This window comes from Vipera ursinii (assembly GCF_947247035.1).
Source record: "Vipera ursinii genome assembly, chromosome: 12".
In the NCBI taxonomy this organism is placed as follows: Eukaryota; Metazoa; Chordata; class Lepidosauria; order Squamata; family Viperidae; genus Vipera; species Vipera ursinii.
This window is the reverse complement of record NC_139525.1, coordinates 4,380,867-4,397,051: the sequence shown is the minus strand read 5'-3', so window position 1 is coordinate 4,397,051 and position 16,185 is coordinate 4,380,867. Positions and strand designations below refer to the sequence as shown.

Below are 16,185 nucleotides of genomic sequence, written 5' to 3'. Positions count from 1 at the left end.
TAGGAAGAGGAGATGAACTTGATAGGCCTCAACAACCCCAGGTGGCTGTGAACTGGGGAAACCTGTCTGGCATCTCCATTTTTTCTACTAAGACTAGAAAATCCTGTATTGCCGCATTTTGGAATTCTGTTTTCAGGGGATGGGGGAGAGAAAACTCAAATCTCTACTGAAAGTGGAGTCCAAAACGTTGGTTATATCTGTAAGAAGTTGTGCTGACTCTCCCACAAAGAGATCGGGGGCCAACTCTGAAAGCCTAAGGAGGGACTAAGTAAATCAAGGAGAAGTTCAAAAGAACTTCCTAGTCCCTTGAGTTTCCAAGGTGGGACCCCAATCTTGGCTGACTGTATGCCACAAGAGCCAGTTTGGTCTACTAGTGGTTAAGACATCGGGCTAGAAACCAGGAGACAGTGAGTTCTAGTCCTGCTTTAGCCATGAAAGCCAGTTGGGTGACTTTGGGCCAATCACCAGAAGATGTTGACTTCTAGTTCCACCTTAGCGTGAAAACTACTGGTTGACTTTTGCCAGGAGACTGTGAGTTCTAGATGGCGAATTCTAGTCCCTCTTTAGACATGACATGCCAACTGGATGTCTTTGGGATGGTCGCTTTTTTTCAGCCCAACTCAAAATGGTGGTTGCAGGGAAAACGGGAGGAAGGTGTATTGTGTTCACCACCTTCAGTTATTTATAAAAATAATAAAGATGGGTATAAATAAATAAAATGGAGGAGGACCCCAACTTCCCTCAAAAGAGCTTCTAGATGCCTGGGGTTGCTTGTTCGCCCCAAGTCCCATGGTACAAAAATCCATCAACGGCATTGTAAGACCTACCCCTCAACTGCCAACCTTCAAGCCTTTGTAAGCCCACATGCAGCACAGAAAAAAGGCCTTGCTATGCTGTAAGTCAGTCCTTTTATTTCAGGGTACAAGCATCTGAGACCCCCACCTCTTCACCGCCTCCCCAGTGATTTCTCTCCCAATCTGAAATGCTGCAACAAGAACGTTGGAGGCAAACGAGAGAAAAGAGAGCAGTCCGTACACTCCAATGCTGGTTCTCCCTTTCTTCACGTGGATATCTACCACCCTGTTCCGAGAACAGGAGATCAGGCCAAAGTATGCTACTAATGAAAAGTCCCAATTCTGATGGCACCACTGTGTGGTGGGCCTTCCGTGGAGGTCCATTCCCCGTGGGAATAAAAAGGTGCGGAGGGTGAACGCTTCCAGCAAACATCTTGAGAAGATCAAGATGGAGGATCAGGAGGTCCCTCCCTAGACATCCCTCTGTGTTATCTTTGCAAACCTGATTAGGCATTCCAGGCTGGTGAACATGAAAACCACATTTTCCTCTCATTATTTAAGGAAATACCTATCTTGATTGAGAAGGCCTATGCTGCCACTAAATTGAGTCCAGAAAAGCAATAGGATAAAAATAGCTCAGGATTTTTGGAGCGGGGGTCAAAGATTACGCTTAAGGCCGGCTAACTGTTCCTTGGGTTTCTACAGGGGTTAAATTGAGATTTTTGAAGGTGGCTTTATGAATATCCATTTCAAAAATTGCAAAAAACAGAAAAAGGCTGCTTGGCTGTCCTTTGATAGCTATTCCATACTGGCCCATTAAACATGAAAAACTGCTCGCTGTCTTCCATATGGACAGTGAAAGTATGTCCCCAAAGGAGAATAATTAAAAAAAATAAAACCAATTATTTGTGGTATTATGGCTAAACTCTTAATTTGATGCCAAATGCCATCCCTTTTGACGCACCAGGGAAAGATCTAAAAATGCTGTTTTATTTTAAATGTGCTTTTTTAAAAAAAATCATTGGGCTGACGGGTTTACTCAGAGGATGAATGTTTCAAGTGCTTTTTACTTTTAGTTCCGTACTCTATCTTGGGAGCTATCTTTTATTTTATTTTTTATTTTTTTGTTCAAAGAAAACCAAAAGCCCTAACCCTCAAAATAGGTCTGGAGTTTCCTGGTGCTATGTCGATAGCCAATTGGATTTTCCCACGGTGAGGAAACATCTGATTGCCACAAACGGGCAGGGGGGCATCTGGCCTTAGCTGTTGATGGTTAGTGTGAAAATGATCCGCCCCAGAAATCGATCGTTGTTAACGGTATTGATAATTCCTTTCCCGTTCAGTTGGCATTGAATGTCCATAGTCTGGTTTCTTGTAATTCCTGTAAAATGAATTGCTACCAAGGGCTGCGTGTAATTCACCTGGGGGGAAAAAAACACAATCAATCGAGACTATTTCAGACTTGGAACAACATAAAACAACAAAAAGCAATAATGGACTGGGATGCTGCAACCGGCGTTAGTGTGAAAAACGATCATAATGCACTTTTTTTCACCATCGTAACTTCGAACCGTCACTGAATGAACCATTGTCAAGTCGATATCTCCAGCAGTTCAAAACATCTGGAGACTGCCAATATGGACGTACTCTTTGGAAGGCATCTCAATACCACAGGGATCATTTGCACAACGTTAATCCGGGAGTTAACACATTTTCTACTTACGTGTGTGAGTTTGCCATAATAAGGAAAATACATGGGGTCAAAGGTCGCACTTGGGAAGAAGTCTAGTGACTGGAGGTGACTTTGGTCGCCTTTCTGCAATTCAGAACACAGCGAAGGACGTCAAGATATGCAACGGATTGACCACAGCCTGTCCATTAATAGAAATCAGCTAGCCGTTGTACCCAGATATAAAAACGGTCCTTCCCTTCTCCAAAAAAAAAAATCTCCTGACTGTTTTGGAATACAAGTAGTCCTTAACAGCCACAACTCTGCCCAACATTTTTGTGGCTGAGACATTTGTTAAGTGAATTTTGCCCCAGGTTATGACTTTTCTTGCCAGAGTTGTTAAGGGAGTCACTTGCACTTGTCAAGTTAGTTAACCAGCTTCTCCCTTGCTTGTCAGAAGGTCGCAAAAGGGGATCAGGTGACACACCCACCCCCCGGGACGCCGCAACCGTCGTAAAGAGGAGTTGGTTGCTAAGCCTGCGAATTTTGATCACGTGACTGTGGGTTTTCTGCAAGGGTTGCAAGTGTGGGGAAAAAACACTCGTAGGTCACTTTTTACAGTGCCGTTGTAACTTCAAGCAGTCACTTAATGAACCGTTGTAAAATAAGAAACACCTGTAATTGTTTTAAGGAACATGGGGAAAGAGATGAGCAGTTTTCCCTGCCCAAAATCCTGGAGAAATTATTGCCAGTCAGAGGAGATGGGAGGTCCTTCGTCTTGGCATAGTCAGTGGGGGGGGGGAATAAAAGACAAAAGTGGTAAAATTGGCTGCAACTCAATGACCACATCGCTTAGCGACAGATGTTTGAGTCTCAGTTGCAGTCATAAGTCAAGGACAAAGTGTGGAGCTCCAGGGATGTCCTAGCAAAACCAGGGCTTCACGTACAAGCTGGTCAAATCTGATTTAAATGGTAACCATATCTTGCTGCTCACACCGTTATGCCAAAATTGTGTCTCCCCTCATTAACAAGGAAAAACTAGAGAAGTTGGATAGGTTTGGCTCAGAGTTTGGCTGCCAAGAATATCTGGTGCAAATTGGCAGGACTTAGAACAAATAAAATCAAGATAATTTACCTGGACTTTACAACTCACAGTAATTGGAGTGCCGTAGCCAGGCTGATACCCAATAATCTGCAAAAACAAAGAGCTTTTTAATTCCCTTTAAAAACACTTTGTTCTTCTAAACTCTAATTTGCAGCAGGTATAAAGTAAAAATGAGATCAAAAGCTACCACCGCCTTGAACTTCGTATTGCTTTGTTTTCCGGGGCCACAGAACGGTTCACCCAGCCTTCCTCAATCTCTCCTTCCTCAAGTTTTTTTTTCTTAATCCAATTTATATAGCTCCCCATCTGAGCAGATGCCCAATATCTAGAGGAAGCCAGTTTAAGACTGCCACCTAAGTTGAGATAGTACAATATTTAAGTCAGTGTTTTTCAAACTTTGCAACTTTAAAGTGCGTGGACTTCAATTCTCAGAATTGACTCCCAGAGTCAAGCTCTTCTCCAAAGCACCTGAAGGCAGGACAAGAAGCAATGGATGGAAACTAATCAAGGAGAGAAGCAACCTAGAACTAAGGAGAAATTATTAATCGGTGGAACGGCTTGCCTTCAGAAGTTGTGGGTGCTCCATCACTGGTGGCTTTTAAGAAGAGATTGGATAGCCATTTGTCCGGAATGGTATAGTAGAGTCTCCTGCTTAAGTAGGACTAGAAGACCTCCAAGGTCCCTTCCAACTCTGTTATTCTGTAAGACCACTGTTCCTTCTCCCTTGCTTCATGCCCATTTACATGCGTCACTTGACCCAGTGCGAGATCTGTCCCCAGGAGACCCAAAGATGCTTTTTCAGGAGGCAACTGGAACTTTCTTGTTTTTCTTTGAAGACTTCTTTTCTCATCCGAGAAGCTTCTTCAGCTCTGACTGGCTGGTGAGGAATGAAAGGATTGATATTCCTTGCAGACAACTGTTGCAAGACAATATAAACCCTTCCATTCCTCACCATCCAGTCAGAGCTGAAGAAGCTCCTTGGATGAGAAGCAAAACGTCTTCAAAGGAATACAAGAAAGTCCAGTTGCCTCGTGGGGAAAAAAAAAGCATCTTTGGGACAACCATGATGTCTGGATGACTTGAAAATCTCCACAGATGTGTCCCCAGGAGATGCAAGCAAATATAAAATGACCTACACGATTCATCTTTAGCAATACGCAAGGCTGTCCCTGGGAATATCCGAAGGTCTGATCCTGAAGTCCAGAGCAATTCATCAATTGGGACCTCTTGAACTGACAAGCTTTCTTCACTGCGCTTTCGTCGCCGTCTTGTACAAAATATGCGCCCGGGGTGCAGATGATGTTTTTGGTTTCTTGAACCTTGTCATCGTACTCTAAAGACAGCAGAGAAGGTGGATGCGCAATGCTTACCGCAATGCTTTTCAACGTTGGTATTTTCAATACAAAAAAAAAAACTCCTTCTCTTTTCAGAGTCAGGCCCATTCGTAGGGAAGGTGCCCATTACCCCAGAGGTCCCCAGCCTTTTCGGCATCAGGGACCAGTTCCATGGGGAGAAGTTTTTCCGTGGACCGGAGGGGGCGTGGTTTTGCGTGCTGCCTGCATCCTGCGGATGGGGCTTCACTTGCTTGCGCGGACCGGTTGTTGGCATGCTGCGGCCCGGTGCCAGTCCACGAAATGGGGGTTGGGGACCCCTGCATTATCCCATTGTGGATTTAGTTCTAGGACTTCCATATTTCTATCATAAAAGGTAAAGGTTCCCCCGCACATGCGTGCTAGTTGTTTCCGACTCTAGGGGCCGGTGCTCATCTTTGTTTCCAAGCCGAAGAGCCAGCACTTGTCTGAGGACGTCTCCGTGGTCATGTGGCCGGCATGACTAGACGCCAAAGGCGCATAGAACGCTGTTACCTTCCCACCGTAGTGGTCCCTATTTTTCTACTTGCATTTTTATGTGCTTTTGAACTGCTAGGTTGGCAGAAGCTGGGACGAGTAACAGGGGCTCACTCTGTTACGCGGCACTCGGGATTCAACCCACCAAACTGCCGACCTTCTGATCGACAAGCTCAGCATCCTAACCCACTGAGCCACCACGTCTCTTATTTCTATCATAGGAGTGGACTATTCCATTGTAACATACAGAGAATTCATCTGATTACTAGTTCTACAGAGGAAGGAAAAAGGGGAACCTTTTAACAACAGCTCCAGGTTGTCCACATAAGGCTGCCAAGAACTAGGTTGGGAGATCCTGAAGGCGATGTTGTATGCCTGCTTTATGTACGGTCTAATCGTAACTCCTGTGAAAATAAATTTAAAAAGGGGGGGGAAGCAAAACAGAATAGGACTGACTTTTTTGACCCACCTCCTCACAGCATCCTTTCCTATGATGTTGACCCAACTTTTTCCCAAAATACGGCAGAGGCAAGGACGATGAAACAAACGCCATTTGCAAATGATCAATGGCCCCAGCTATGGAACCATTGATCAATTATTTCATACCCACAATGTAGTTGCCCCTAATTTTAGCCAGCATAGCAATAGCACTTAGACTTATATACTGCTTCACAGTGCTTCACAGCCCTCTCTAAGTGGTTTACAGAATCGGCATATTGCTCCCCCAATAATCTGGATCCTCATTTTACCGACCTCGAAAGGAAGGAAGGCTGAGTCCACCTTGAGCTGGTCAGGATCGAACTCCTGGCAGCGGGCAGAATTAGCAATAGCAGCACTTAGACTTATATACCGCTTCACGGTGCTTCACAGCCCTCTCTAAGTGGTTTACAGAATCGGCATATTGTTCCCCCAATAATCTGGGTCCTCATTTTACCGACCTCGAAAGGAAGGAAGGCTGAGTCCACCTTGAGCTGGTCAGGATCGAACTCCTGGCAGCGGGCAGAATTAGCAATAGCAGCACTTAGACTTATATACCGCTTCACGGTGCTTCACAGCCCTCTCTAAGTGGTTTACAGAATCGGCATATTGCTCCCCCAATAATCTGGGTCCTCATTTTGCCGACCTCGAAAGGACGGAAGGCTGAGTCAACCTTGAGCTGGTGAGAATCGAACTGCTGGCAGTTGGCATAATTAGCCACTGCACCGCCACATATCCCCTCTGCTCTGAGATAAGTCCCTGCACACGCTCAGTGTCTTCCCCTCAAAGGATGCCTTACAGATCCTCCCTGGAGCACTTACCTGGTGGGGCCACTCTGTCCCTGTACCTCGGTGTGTAGGGGCTCAGCGTGATCAAGACTACATACATACAGAATATGAACATGCCAGCCAGGAACATGTAAAGGACGAGGTAAAAGAGGAGTATCAGACCTGAAAGAAAGAGAAGAGCTATTAACGGATGGCCTGGTGATGGGTGCTCCATCACTTGGAAGTTTTCAAGAAGAGACTGGACGGCCATTTGTCTGGAATGACCTCTGTTTGTTTTGTTTGCTTTATATTTGATTACTGTAGCCGTTCAACTCCGCAAACTCCTCTGGACGGCTCCTATAGAGTCTCCAGCTTGAGCAGGGGTTGGTCTAGAAGACCTCCAAGGTCCCTTCCAACTCTATTGTTCTATGTTCTGGAGGGGCAGAAAATGGCATCCTTTCTCCCTGCCTCCTGCACCAATTAAGCCCCAGAAGGCAGGAGAAGAAGCAACGGATGGAAACTCACCAAGGAGGGAAGCAACCTAGAACTAAGGAGAAATTTCCTGATGGTGAGAAGAATCAACCAGCGGAACCCCTTGCCACCAGAAGTTGTGAATGCTCCATCGTTGGAGGCTAAGAGTTTGGACAGCCATTTGTCTGAAACAGTATAGGGTCTCCTTGCTTGAGCAACGGGTTGGACTAGAAGACCTCCAGGGTTTAACTTGGTTATTCTGTTCTCCCGTTGAAAGGCTTTGTCTGAGGAGAATAAAGCCTAGGCCTTTTTAAAAAAATGAAAATAAAATAAAACGCATGAAAGTAAATCGTCTCTCCACCCCATGGAAGCTTCTTGGTGTGTTTTGATTTCCCAGCGGGACCCAAATGCGTTTCCAGGACACGCTTTGAGCACAGCTGTGACTTTTGGCCTCTGCGTTCCTAAGGTGTTTATGTTACAGGGAATTTTGAGTTCTGGGAACAAGCTGGCGGGCCGTGGGGACAGGACGTGGGGGGAGCTGCTGTGGAGGGAAACAAACTGTAACTTGGACCTGTGAGCTGCTTTGGCAGGGGGTCAAGAAAGGCCAGGGGGGAGCCTCTCTTTGAACACAGCAAGGCAGACCGGCATGGCAGGAGGAGGCTGGCGATGCTGCCGGCAAGGCATTGAATTGCTTACCTGGGCCCTTTAATGGGGACACAGGTAGTCCTCAACTGACGCAATTGAATCCCAAAATTTCTGTGGCTAAGCCAGACAGTTTGTTCAGGGTGTGTTGCTCCCTTTTACGACCTTACCTGTCACGGTTCTTAAGTGAATCACCGCAGCGGTTAGCTTAATGCAGGGCGATCCTTCACTTACCGCAACTGAGCCTCAAATTTCTGTGGCTAAGCGAGACGTGAGTTTTGCTCCATTTTGCAACCCCTCTTGCCACAGCTGTTCAGTGAATCACTGCAACTGTTAAGCTAGTGCAGGCAATCCTCAGCTTACCACCGCAATTGAGTGTCAGATTTCTGCGGCTAAGCGAGACATTTGTTCGGTGAGTTTTGCCCGGTTTTACGACATAGCCGCATCCCCACAATCAGGTGATCTAAAATCTGATAATTTTTGGCAACCAGTATGTAATTTCAAAGGGCACTGAAGAAAAGGGACTTTCAACTAGTCCCCACACTTATGACCAGAGCCACATCCGCACAATGAGTTGATCCAAACGTGTGTGTTATCAATAGTTGGAGGACCCCGGGGGGGGGTGTCACCTGCTTGCCATTTTGCAACCTTCCAGCCAGCAAAGTCAACAGGGCAAGCTGGATTCACTTAACGGCCACGTGATTCACTCAATGGCTGCAGTGATTCGCTTAACAACCGTGGCGAAAAGGTGGTAAAATAGGGCCTGACTCAACAACCACTTTGCTCAGTAACATAAATCCTGGCTTCCATTCGCTCTCATAAGGTTAATATGCAGCACAAGAGGGCTTGAAGATAAAACAGTTATCTATATCTATACCTCTATCTATCTATCTATCTATCTATCTATCTATCTATCTATCTATCTATCTATAGAGAGAGAGAGAGAGAGACAGACAGACAGACAGACAGACAGATAGACAGACAGATGATAGATAGATGAAAGAAAAATCTTCATCAGGGTCCAGTCCAAGCCGGGAATAAACAAAATGGCGACTGCTTTAGAAAGAAGGTTGTAGTTTATTGAAGAGGAGAGCCAGACAGAAAGATGGCTCTGGAAAAAAACCCTGACCACATGTACTAGGGAGTGGGTTTTTATACCTTCTGGGGCTTTTGAGGTTGTTTCCTGTTCCTGTTTGGGTGGGGGTATGTAGATTTTAGGGGTCTTTGTCTTCCTAATCTCATCAGCTTCTAGCTTCCTGGCTCCAAACCTTCCTGAAAGGATGATCACATCTGCATTTCTAAAAGCTGGCCTCTGCCTAGTTTCTGCCTGGGGTAGAGGGGCTGGGGCTGGTTTCTGGGGGCTGGTTTCTGTCTTTCTGAAGATCTTCTCCATTATTACTTGGGGGAAATATATTCTGCCTTTCTAATATTCCCCAAAATATTTCTAATTATTAATTTGGGCTCAAAAGGTCAAGAAGGTAAACCTTTTTTTAAAAAAACAACATAAAAGAGGAAATTTAAGATCCTTAAGATGAATTGCCATTAAGCCACCGTCAATACCTAAGCTAAGCAAATTTTGGTGAGGGTGCCTTGAAGCTTAGTTCTACTCCTGGCTACTACGTGGATAAAAAGGTAAAGGTTCCCCCGCACGTGCGTGCTAGTCGTTTCCGACTCTAGGGGCCGGTGCTTATCTCCATTTCCAAGCCGAAGAGCCAGCTCTTGTCCGAGGACGTCTCCGTGGTCATGTGGCCGGCATGACTAGACGCCAAAGGAGCACGGAACGCTGTTACCTTCCCACCGGAGTGGTCCCTATTTTTCTACTTGCATTTTTACATGCTTTCAAACTGCTAGGTTGGCAGAAGCTGGGACGAGTAACAGGCGCTCGCTCTGTTACGCGGCACTCGGGATTCGACCTGCCAAACTGCCGACCTTCTGATCGACAAGCTCAGCGTCCTAACCCACTGAGCCACCACGTCCCTACGTGGATAAGCCCATGCAATTTTCTAGGCAGCCTGTTCAGAAGGATTTTAGCCCTTGCCTGCTTCTTAGGGCTGAGAGAGAAGGACTGGCCCAGAGTCTGCCAGCAGGCTTCATGCCTAAAGCAAGATTCCATAGTTTCTAGCCTGATGCACTTAACTGTGCTTTTATTATATACATTTTAAACAATATTTGGCTGCATTTTTACGGCACACTAATAACAGAACGGAATAATAGAGTAATAGAGTTGAAAGGGACCTCAGAGGTCTTCTAGTCCAACCTCCTGCCGAAGCAGGAAACCTTATACCAATTTGGACAAATGGCTGTCCAGTCTCTTCTTAAAAAAACCTCCAGTGATGGAGCACCCACAACTTTTGAAGGCAAGCCATTCCACTGATTAATTGTTCTCACTGTTAGGAAGTTTCTCCTTAGTTCCAGGTTGCTTCTCTCTCTGGTTAGTTTCCATCCATTGCTTCTGGTCCTGCCTTCAGGTGCTTTGGAGAATAGCTTGACTCCCTCTTCTTTGGGGCCGCCCCTCAAGAATTGGGAGACTGCTATCATGTCACCCTGGTCCTTCTTTTCATTAATCTAGACATACACAATTCCTGCCACTGTTCTGTATATGTTTTAGCCTCCAGTCCCTTAAACATCTTTGTTGCTTAAGCCACAAATGAATACTAGCAGTTTGCCATCCACAAATGATGCCTTGAAAATTGTCTTTCATCTCCGTATGGTAAACTCGCTCACTCGATTAAGACAGACGAAGCAGACCAAAAGATTTGCCGTAATAGAATTGCTGGTCTGTGCTGGTTTAGCAAGAACAAATGAATAATATCTGCAGAAGTGAAATAAGGGCAAATTTTTCTCCATATTTATTCCTTCCTTGATGGATGATTCCCTGTGTTAAACTGTAAAGGTTAGGTGTCTCATCTACTCTATTAAAGAAAAAATAAAAACACGGACGCAGTATTGATGCAACATTCATCCTTATCTTAACGAGAAATAAGTGACTAATGGTAAATTTCACTTACTCCAGCTCCTAGCAGTCCGGCCCAAGCATTCCCGGGTCTCTGGATTCCAAATGAAAGTTTTCAATTTCTTGATCCTTTCTCCCCACGTTTCCTTGCCCATCTTCCCTTCTTGATTTTGTTCCTCTTCTACATCCAGCTGATGTCTCTCTTCATCCTTATTTCCCTGGAATGATGACAAAGCAAAGCGCGCGCACACACACACACACCATGAGCACAATGTTCTGGCCTACTTTGCTTGTTGTTTTTGTTTCTTTCTTTCCCGCCGCCCCCTCCGGTCCACCATTTCTTCCCCGTAAAATATTCCATTTGTCAAAAATAAGCACCGGTGGCTTTCCTCTCTCCTGGAGTCAGTGGAAAGTTTCCATTGTGTCATCATTGCTCCTTGTCAAATCATTTCGAAGTGGGAAGACGTTTTTTAAGGAGAGAGAGAGAGAAAAAGTCAGGAGGTTTGGCCAACTCAAGAGGTTGCAGAATACCCGAATGATGAGGCAGACAGACCTACATCAGTGTTTGGGGGTGAGATAATTGGATCCTTCAACCAAAGCACTTAATGGGGCAGCTTTTTTTTTCATTCTTTATTTTTTGTTATTTCCAGCCCCAACTCCTCAACCAGAAAAATACACTCTGAAGGGGGAGGGGGAGGAAGAGGAGGAAGAGGAGGAGAAAGACTGTGGGGTCCTTGCTGCTTTCTGAGGACTTTGGGATGCTTGCTTGCTTTTATTGCTCAACAAGGGAACATCATCAAGGCTGAAGGGTGATGATGATGGCTAGCACTGATGATATGACCTAGTCAAGCAATGAAACATCTGCAAGCAAACAAGCAAGCTCAGAGAGCACCAAGAGCCATGATCTTCCTCCTCCTCTTCCTCTTCCTCCCTCTCCCCGCAAACTCCACTTCTTTCTAGCACTGATGATGTTACTTTGTTGAGTAATGAAACATCTCCAAGCAAACCACCAAGCTCAGAAAGCACCAAGGACCCCACCCTCCTCCTCCTCCTCCTCCCCCTCTCTGCAAACCTCACTCCCTTCTAGCACTGATGATGTTACCTAGCTGGATAATGAAATGTCTGCAAGAAAACAACAAGCTCAGAGAGCACCAAGGACCCAACAGTCCTCCTCCTCCTCCTCCTCCTCCTCCTCCTCCTCCTCCTCCTCCTCCTCCTCCTCCTCCTCCTCCTCCTCTCTGCAAACCTCACTCCCTTCTAGCACTGATGATGTTACCTAGCTGGGTAATGAAATGTCTGCAAGAAAACAAACAAGCTCAGAGAGCACCAAGGACCCAACAGTCCTCCTCCTCCTCCTCCTCCTCCTCCTCCTCCTCCTCCTCCTCCTCCTCCTCCTCCTCCTCCTCCTCCTCCTCCTCTCTGCAAACCTCACTCCCTTCTAGCACTGATGATGTTACCTAGCTGGATAATGAAATGTCTGCAAGAAAACAAACAAGCTCAGAGAGCACCAAGGACCCAACAGTCCTCCTCCTCCTCCTCCTCCTCCTCCTCCTCCTCCTCCTCCTCCTCCTCCTCTCTGCCAACCTCACTCCCTTCTAGCACTGATGATGTTACCTAGCTGGGTAATGAAATGTCTGCAAGAAAACAACAAGCTCAGAGAGCACCAAGGACCCAACAGTCCTCCTCCTCCTCCTCCTCCTCCTCCTCCTCCTCCTCCTCCTCCTCCTCCTCCTCCTCCTCCTCCTCCTCCTCTCTGCAAACCTCACTCCCTTCTAGCACTGATGATGTTACCTAGCTGGATAATGAAATGTCTGCAAGAAAACAAACAAGCTCAGAGAGCACCAAGGACCCAACAGTCCTCCTCCTCCTCCTCCTCCTCCTCCTCCTCCTCCTCCTCCTCCTCCTCCTCCTCCTCCTCCTCCTCCTCTCTGCCAACCTCATTCCCTTCTAGCACTGATGATGTTACCTAGCTGGGTAATGAAATGTCTGCAAGAAAACAAACAAGCTCAGAGAGCACCAAGGACCCAACAGTCCTCCTCCTCCTCCTCCTCCTCCTCCTCCTCCTCCTCCTCCTCCTCCTCCTCCTCCTCCTCCTCCTCCTCCTTCTCCTCTCTGCCAACCTCATTCCCTTCTAGCACTGATGATGTTACCTAGCTGGGTAATGAAATGTCTGCAAGAAAACAAACAAGCTCAGAGAGCACCAAGGACCCAACAGTCCTCCTCCTCCTCCTCCTCCTCCTCCTCCTCCTCCTCCTCCTCCTCCTCCTCCTCCTCCTCCTTCTCCTCTCTGCCAACCTCATTCCCTTCTAGCACTGATGATGTTACCTAGCTGGGTAATGAAATGTCTGCAAGAAAACAAACAAGCTCAGAGAGCACCAAGGACCCAACAGTCCTCCTCCTCCTCCTCCTCCTTCTCCTCTCTGCCAACCTCATTCCCTTCTAGCACTGATGATGTTACCTAGCTGGGTAATGAAATGTCTGCAAGAAAACAAACAAGCTCAGAGAGCAACAAGGACCCAACGGTCCTCCTCCTCCTCCCCCTCTCTGCCAACCTCATTCCCTTCTAGCACTGATGATGTTACCTAGCTGGATAATGAAATGTCTGCAAGAAAACAACAAGCTCAGAGAGCACCAAGGACCCAACAGTCCTCCTCCTCCTCCTCCTCCTCCTCCTCCTCCTCCTCCTCCTCCTCCTCCTCCTCCTCTCTGCCAACCTCATTCCCTTCTAGCACTGATGATGTTAGCTAGTTGGGTAACGAAACGTCTGCAAGAAAACCACCAAGCTCGGAGAGCACTAAGGACTCCGTAGGCAAAGTAGTATTTAAAGAAGAGCATACCGTGAAGACAAAGCCACAAGTCCTTTTGCTGTTGATCGGGGCAGAGTGAAGCTGCCCTTTCAAAGGGTTAACTGCATTGACACCCCCTCCTCAAGTAGCCACTTCATCGCCCTTCCTCCTTCTCCATCCCAGAGATGGATGCTGATGGCCACAAGGCATCGTCTCTCCTCATCCCCCTGTATTGCCACTGTCCTTTTTACCAAAGGAGCATCATTTTGAGCTGAGCTCACAAGGGCTAAGTATACATGCAGGGATGATGGTGGAGATGATTAGAGGAATATAGGTAGTCCTCGACTTATGACAAGTTCGTTTAGTGACCATTTGAAGTTACAACGGGGCTGAAAAAAAAGTGACCTATAAGCGTTTTTCACTTTTGACCGTTGCAGCATCCCCAGGGTCACGTGATCAAAATCAATTTAATTTTTACCAATCCTGTCAGCCCACAAAGAGTGGAGATTGCAATTTGGGACACAGGTTCCTGCAATTAAATTTCCTTCAAATCTGGCCAGGGAAGGAAGGGTTAACCCCTCTGCTTTGCAAACCGTGGTTTACGTCTTAACATGTTGCGCACACCCCAGCAATTATGTTTTATCTAATCATACGGTTAAACAAACTGCAGTTTAATGTTGATGCATGAATCTAGGGAATGAGAGAGAGGATTTGGGGGTTCATGAAAGCAAGCTGAGGTGCCAAGAATACTTGGGTGGCACACCGGGGAAGAACACTTGAGTCAAACCATGTTCAAATCGCCTTCTTCGTTCGTGAAGGCCCAGTTAATTATATGCCTCAATGAAACTGGCCATATTTTGGACCCGGATTTCATATTCCCCATTGAAAACAACAACGATCAACCACAGCTTTACTGTTCTTCAACAAACAACCATTCAATCTGCCTAATCACCCCCAACCCATAATATTTTCCTTTCTTCTTCTAAATATTCCAAACCAGGGGCATCTGCTAAGCACAGCTCAAGCTGGTAAGTGCAGTTTTTGCGCGGGTCTCAAACTGTTAAGTTTAGCGATGTAAGGGATACCAGAAGAGAATCAACTTTCTTTAACCCAGTAAGGTTAACTTACCGGGGTTTGGAGTTGATTCGTGCGGGGATCTTTGGAAGCTTCAGAGGTGCCTTTCGCAGCCATTGCTTTGTCAAAACAAAACAAAAAAAACCCCAAAATATAGAAGGGGGAATAGAATTAATATAAGAAGCCAACTCCGGAGTTAAAGAACTAAACCACACTTCCCACCAGATCTACTGGCTCCAGAAAGTTCAGCCAAGCTTCCTCTTGAACATCATCCAGCCTCACACATAGAAAGCAGATCCAGTAGTCTGCAGGGGGCAGAAGGGGGGGGACCCCAAAACTGACAGTTGAAACTTGGGGATTTCTTTGCTGCCAGTCCCAAGTGACAACTGTTGCTCTTTCGACGTTGCCCAGGAGGAGAAATGTGTTGGCCGACCGTCAAGAAAGGGATCATTTTACTCTGGAACTGACGTCATACAATTCAGTGTTGAATAAGAGTTTGGCTGTCTTTCCATCAAAGACCTTTGAGGTACGCTAAGGAATCTGATGGGGAAGGAGAAGAATCTCTCTTAACAAAATGGACCCAACGGGATTCTGTCTAGGGACGCCTGAGATCCGTTTTAGACCATTATAACACTATTGGGCTTGAATGGAGAGCAAAGACCGCATGAGCAAACGTGTTCCTGTCAGTCATGGGCGGCTGGAGGGGACCATGGAGACTTTGTTTGATTGCTCTTGAAAGTTCAGGGAGTCAGATTTGGCTATATTTATCCCTCTGTGCTCATTCAAGCTGAGCGGCTGGGATTCTGCAGGGTCGGTTTCCCAGCCGTCTAACGTTCCACAGATCATCTGAAGAACCTCAAAGGAGAGCCAGGGGGGGGGCTCATGGCACAATGCCAAGGTTGGGTGCTCTGGTTGGGTTCCTGGTGGCACAAAATGTGCCCTCACTCCCAGTTTGGGGCTATCGAAGGCCGAGGCGTTCATCTCAGCATCTTGCCTTGCTTTGGGTCGTTTGACAACAGCTCCACTAGCAGCAGTTCTCCAAGCCAAGCTGTAGACCAAGGATGTCCAACCTTGGCAATCTGTGGATTTCAACTTCTAGAATTCACCAGCTAAATGTCCTTTTTTCGGAATGGAGCGGAGCGGAGTGGAGCGGAGCGGAGCAGAGCAGAACAGAACAGAACAGAACAGAACAGAACAGAATCTTTATATGGAATGGAATGGAATGGAATGGAATGGTGACCTTGGAGATCTTCTAGACCAACCCCTTGCACAGGCAGGAAACCCTATACCATTTCTGACAAATGGCTGTCCAATCTCTTCTTAAAAACTTCCAGTGTTGGAGCATTCTCAACTTCTGGAGGCAGGTTGTTCCACTGACTGTTCTCACTGTCAGGAGAATTTCTCTTTAATTCTAGGTTGGTTCTCTCCTTGATTAGTTTCCATCGACTGCTTCTTGTCCTGCCCTCAGGTGCTTTGAAGCAGGGGTCCCTAACCCCCAGTCCATGGAAAGGTACCGGGCCACAACATGCCAGCAACCTGTTCACACAAACAAGCAAAGCCTCATCCGCGGGATGTAGGCAGCATACAAACCCACACACCC

The 16,185-nt window shown here is 46.5% G+C and overlaps 1 protein-coding gene across 2 annotated transcripts; it reads right to left on the bottom strand.

Annotated features, from left to right (window-relative positions):
- Positions 1-898: 898 nt before the first annotated feature.
- ATP1B4 (ATPase Na+/K+ transporting family member beta 4) lies at positions 899-15,179 on the bottom strand. 2 transcript variants are annotated; one of them, XM_083371941.1, is made up of 9 exons: positions 14,640-15,177; positions 11,104-11,161; positions 10,781-10,943; positions 6,714-6,842; positions 5,712-5,819; positions 4,705-4,901; positions 3,599-3,655; positions 2,518-2,610; positions 899-2,215 (listed from the first exon to the last, which is right to left on the bottom strand). In XM_083371941.1, exons 3-9 carry the CDS (start codon positions 10,878-10,880, stop codon positions 2,054-2,056), a joined length of 846 nt encoding a protein of 281 aa, XP_083228067.1. In that variant the 5' UTR covers positions 10,881-10,943; positions 11,104-11,161; positions 14,640-15,177; the 3' UTR covers positions 899-2,053. The 2 variants fall into 2 exon arrangements, with proteins under 2 accessions (XP_083228067.1, XP_083228066.1); XM_083371940.1 differs by lacking the exon at positions 11,104-11,161 and having other exon boundaries at positions 14,640-15,179.
- Positions 15,180-16,185: the final 1,006 nt, after the last annotated feature.

Bases quoted from the DNA above. Each gene is read 5' to 3' on its own strand.
- ATP1B4 (XM_083371940.1), bottom strand. From the start codon at position 14,702: ATGGCTGCGAAAGGCACCTCTGAAGCTTCCAAAGATCCCCGCACGAAT. The intron at 10,944-14,639 runs GTAAGTTAACCT...TCATCATTCCAG, and splicing joins CGAATCAACTCCAAACCCCG to GGAAATAAGGATGAAGAGAG. The intron at 4,902-5,711 runs GTTCCCCTTTTT...TGCTGTCTTTAG, and splicing joins CCTGGAGCTGTTGTTAAAAG to AGTACGATGACAAGGTTCAA.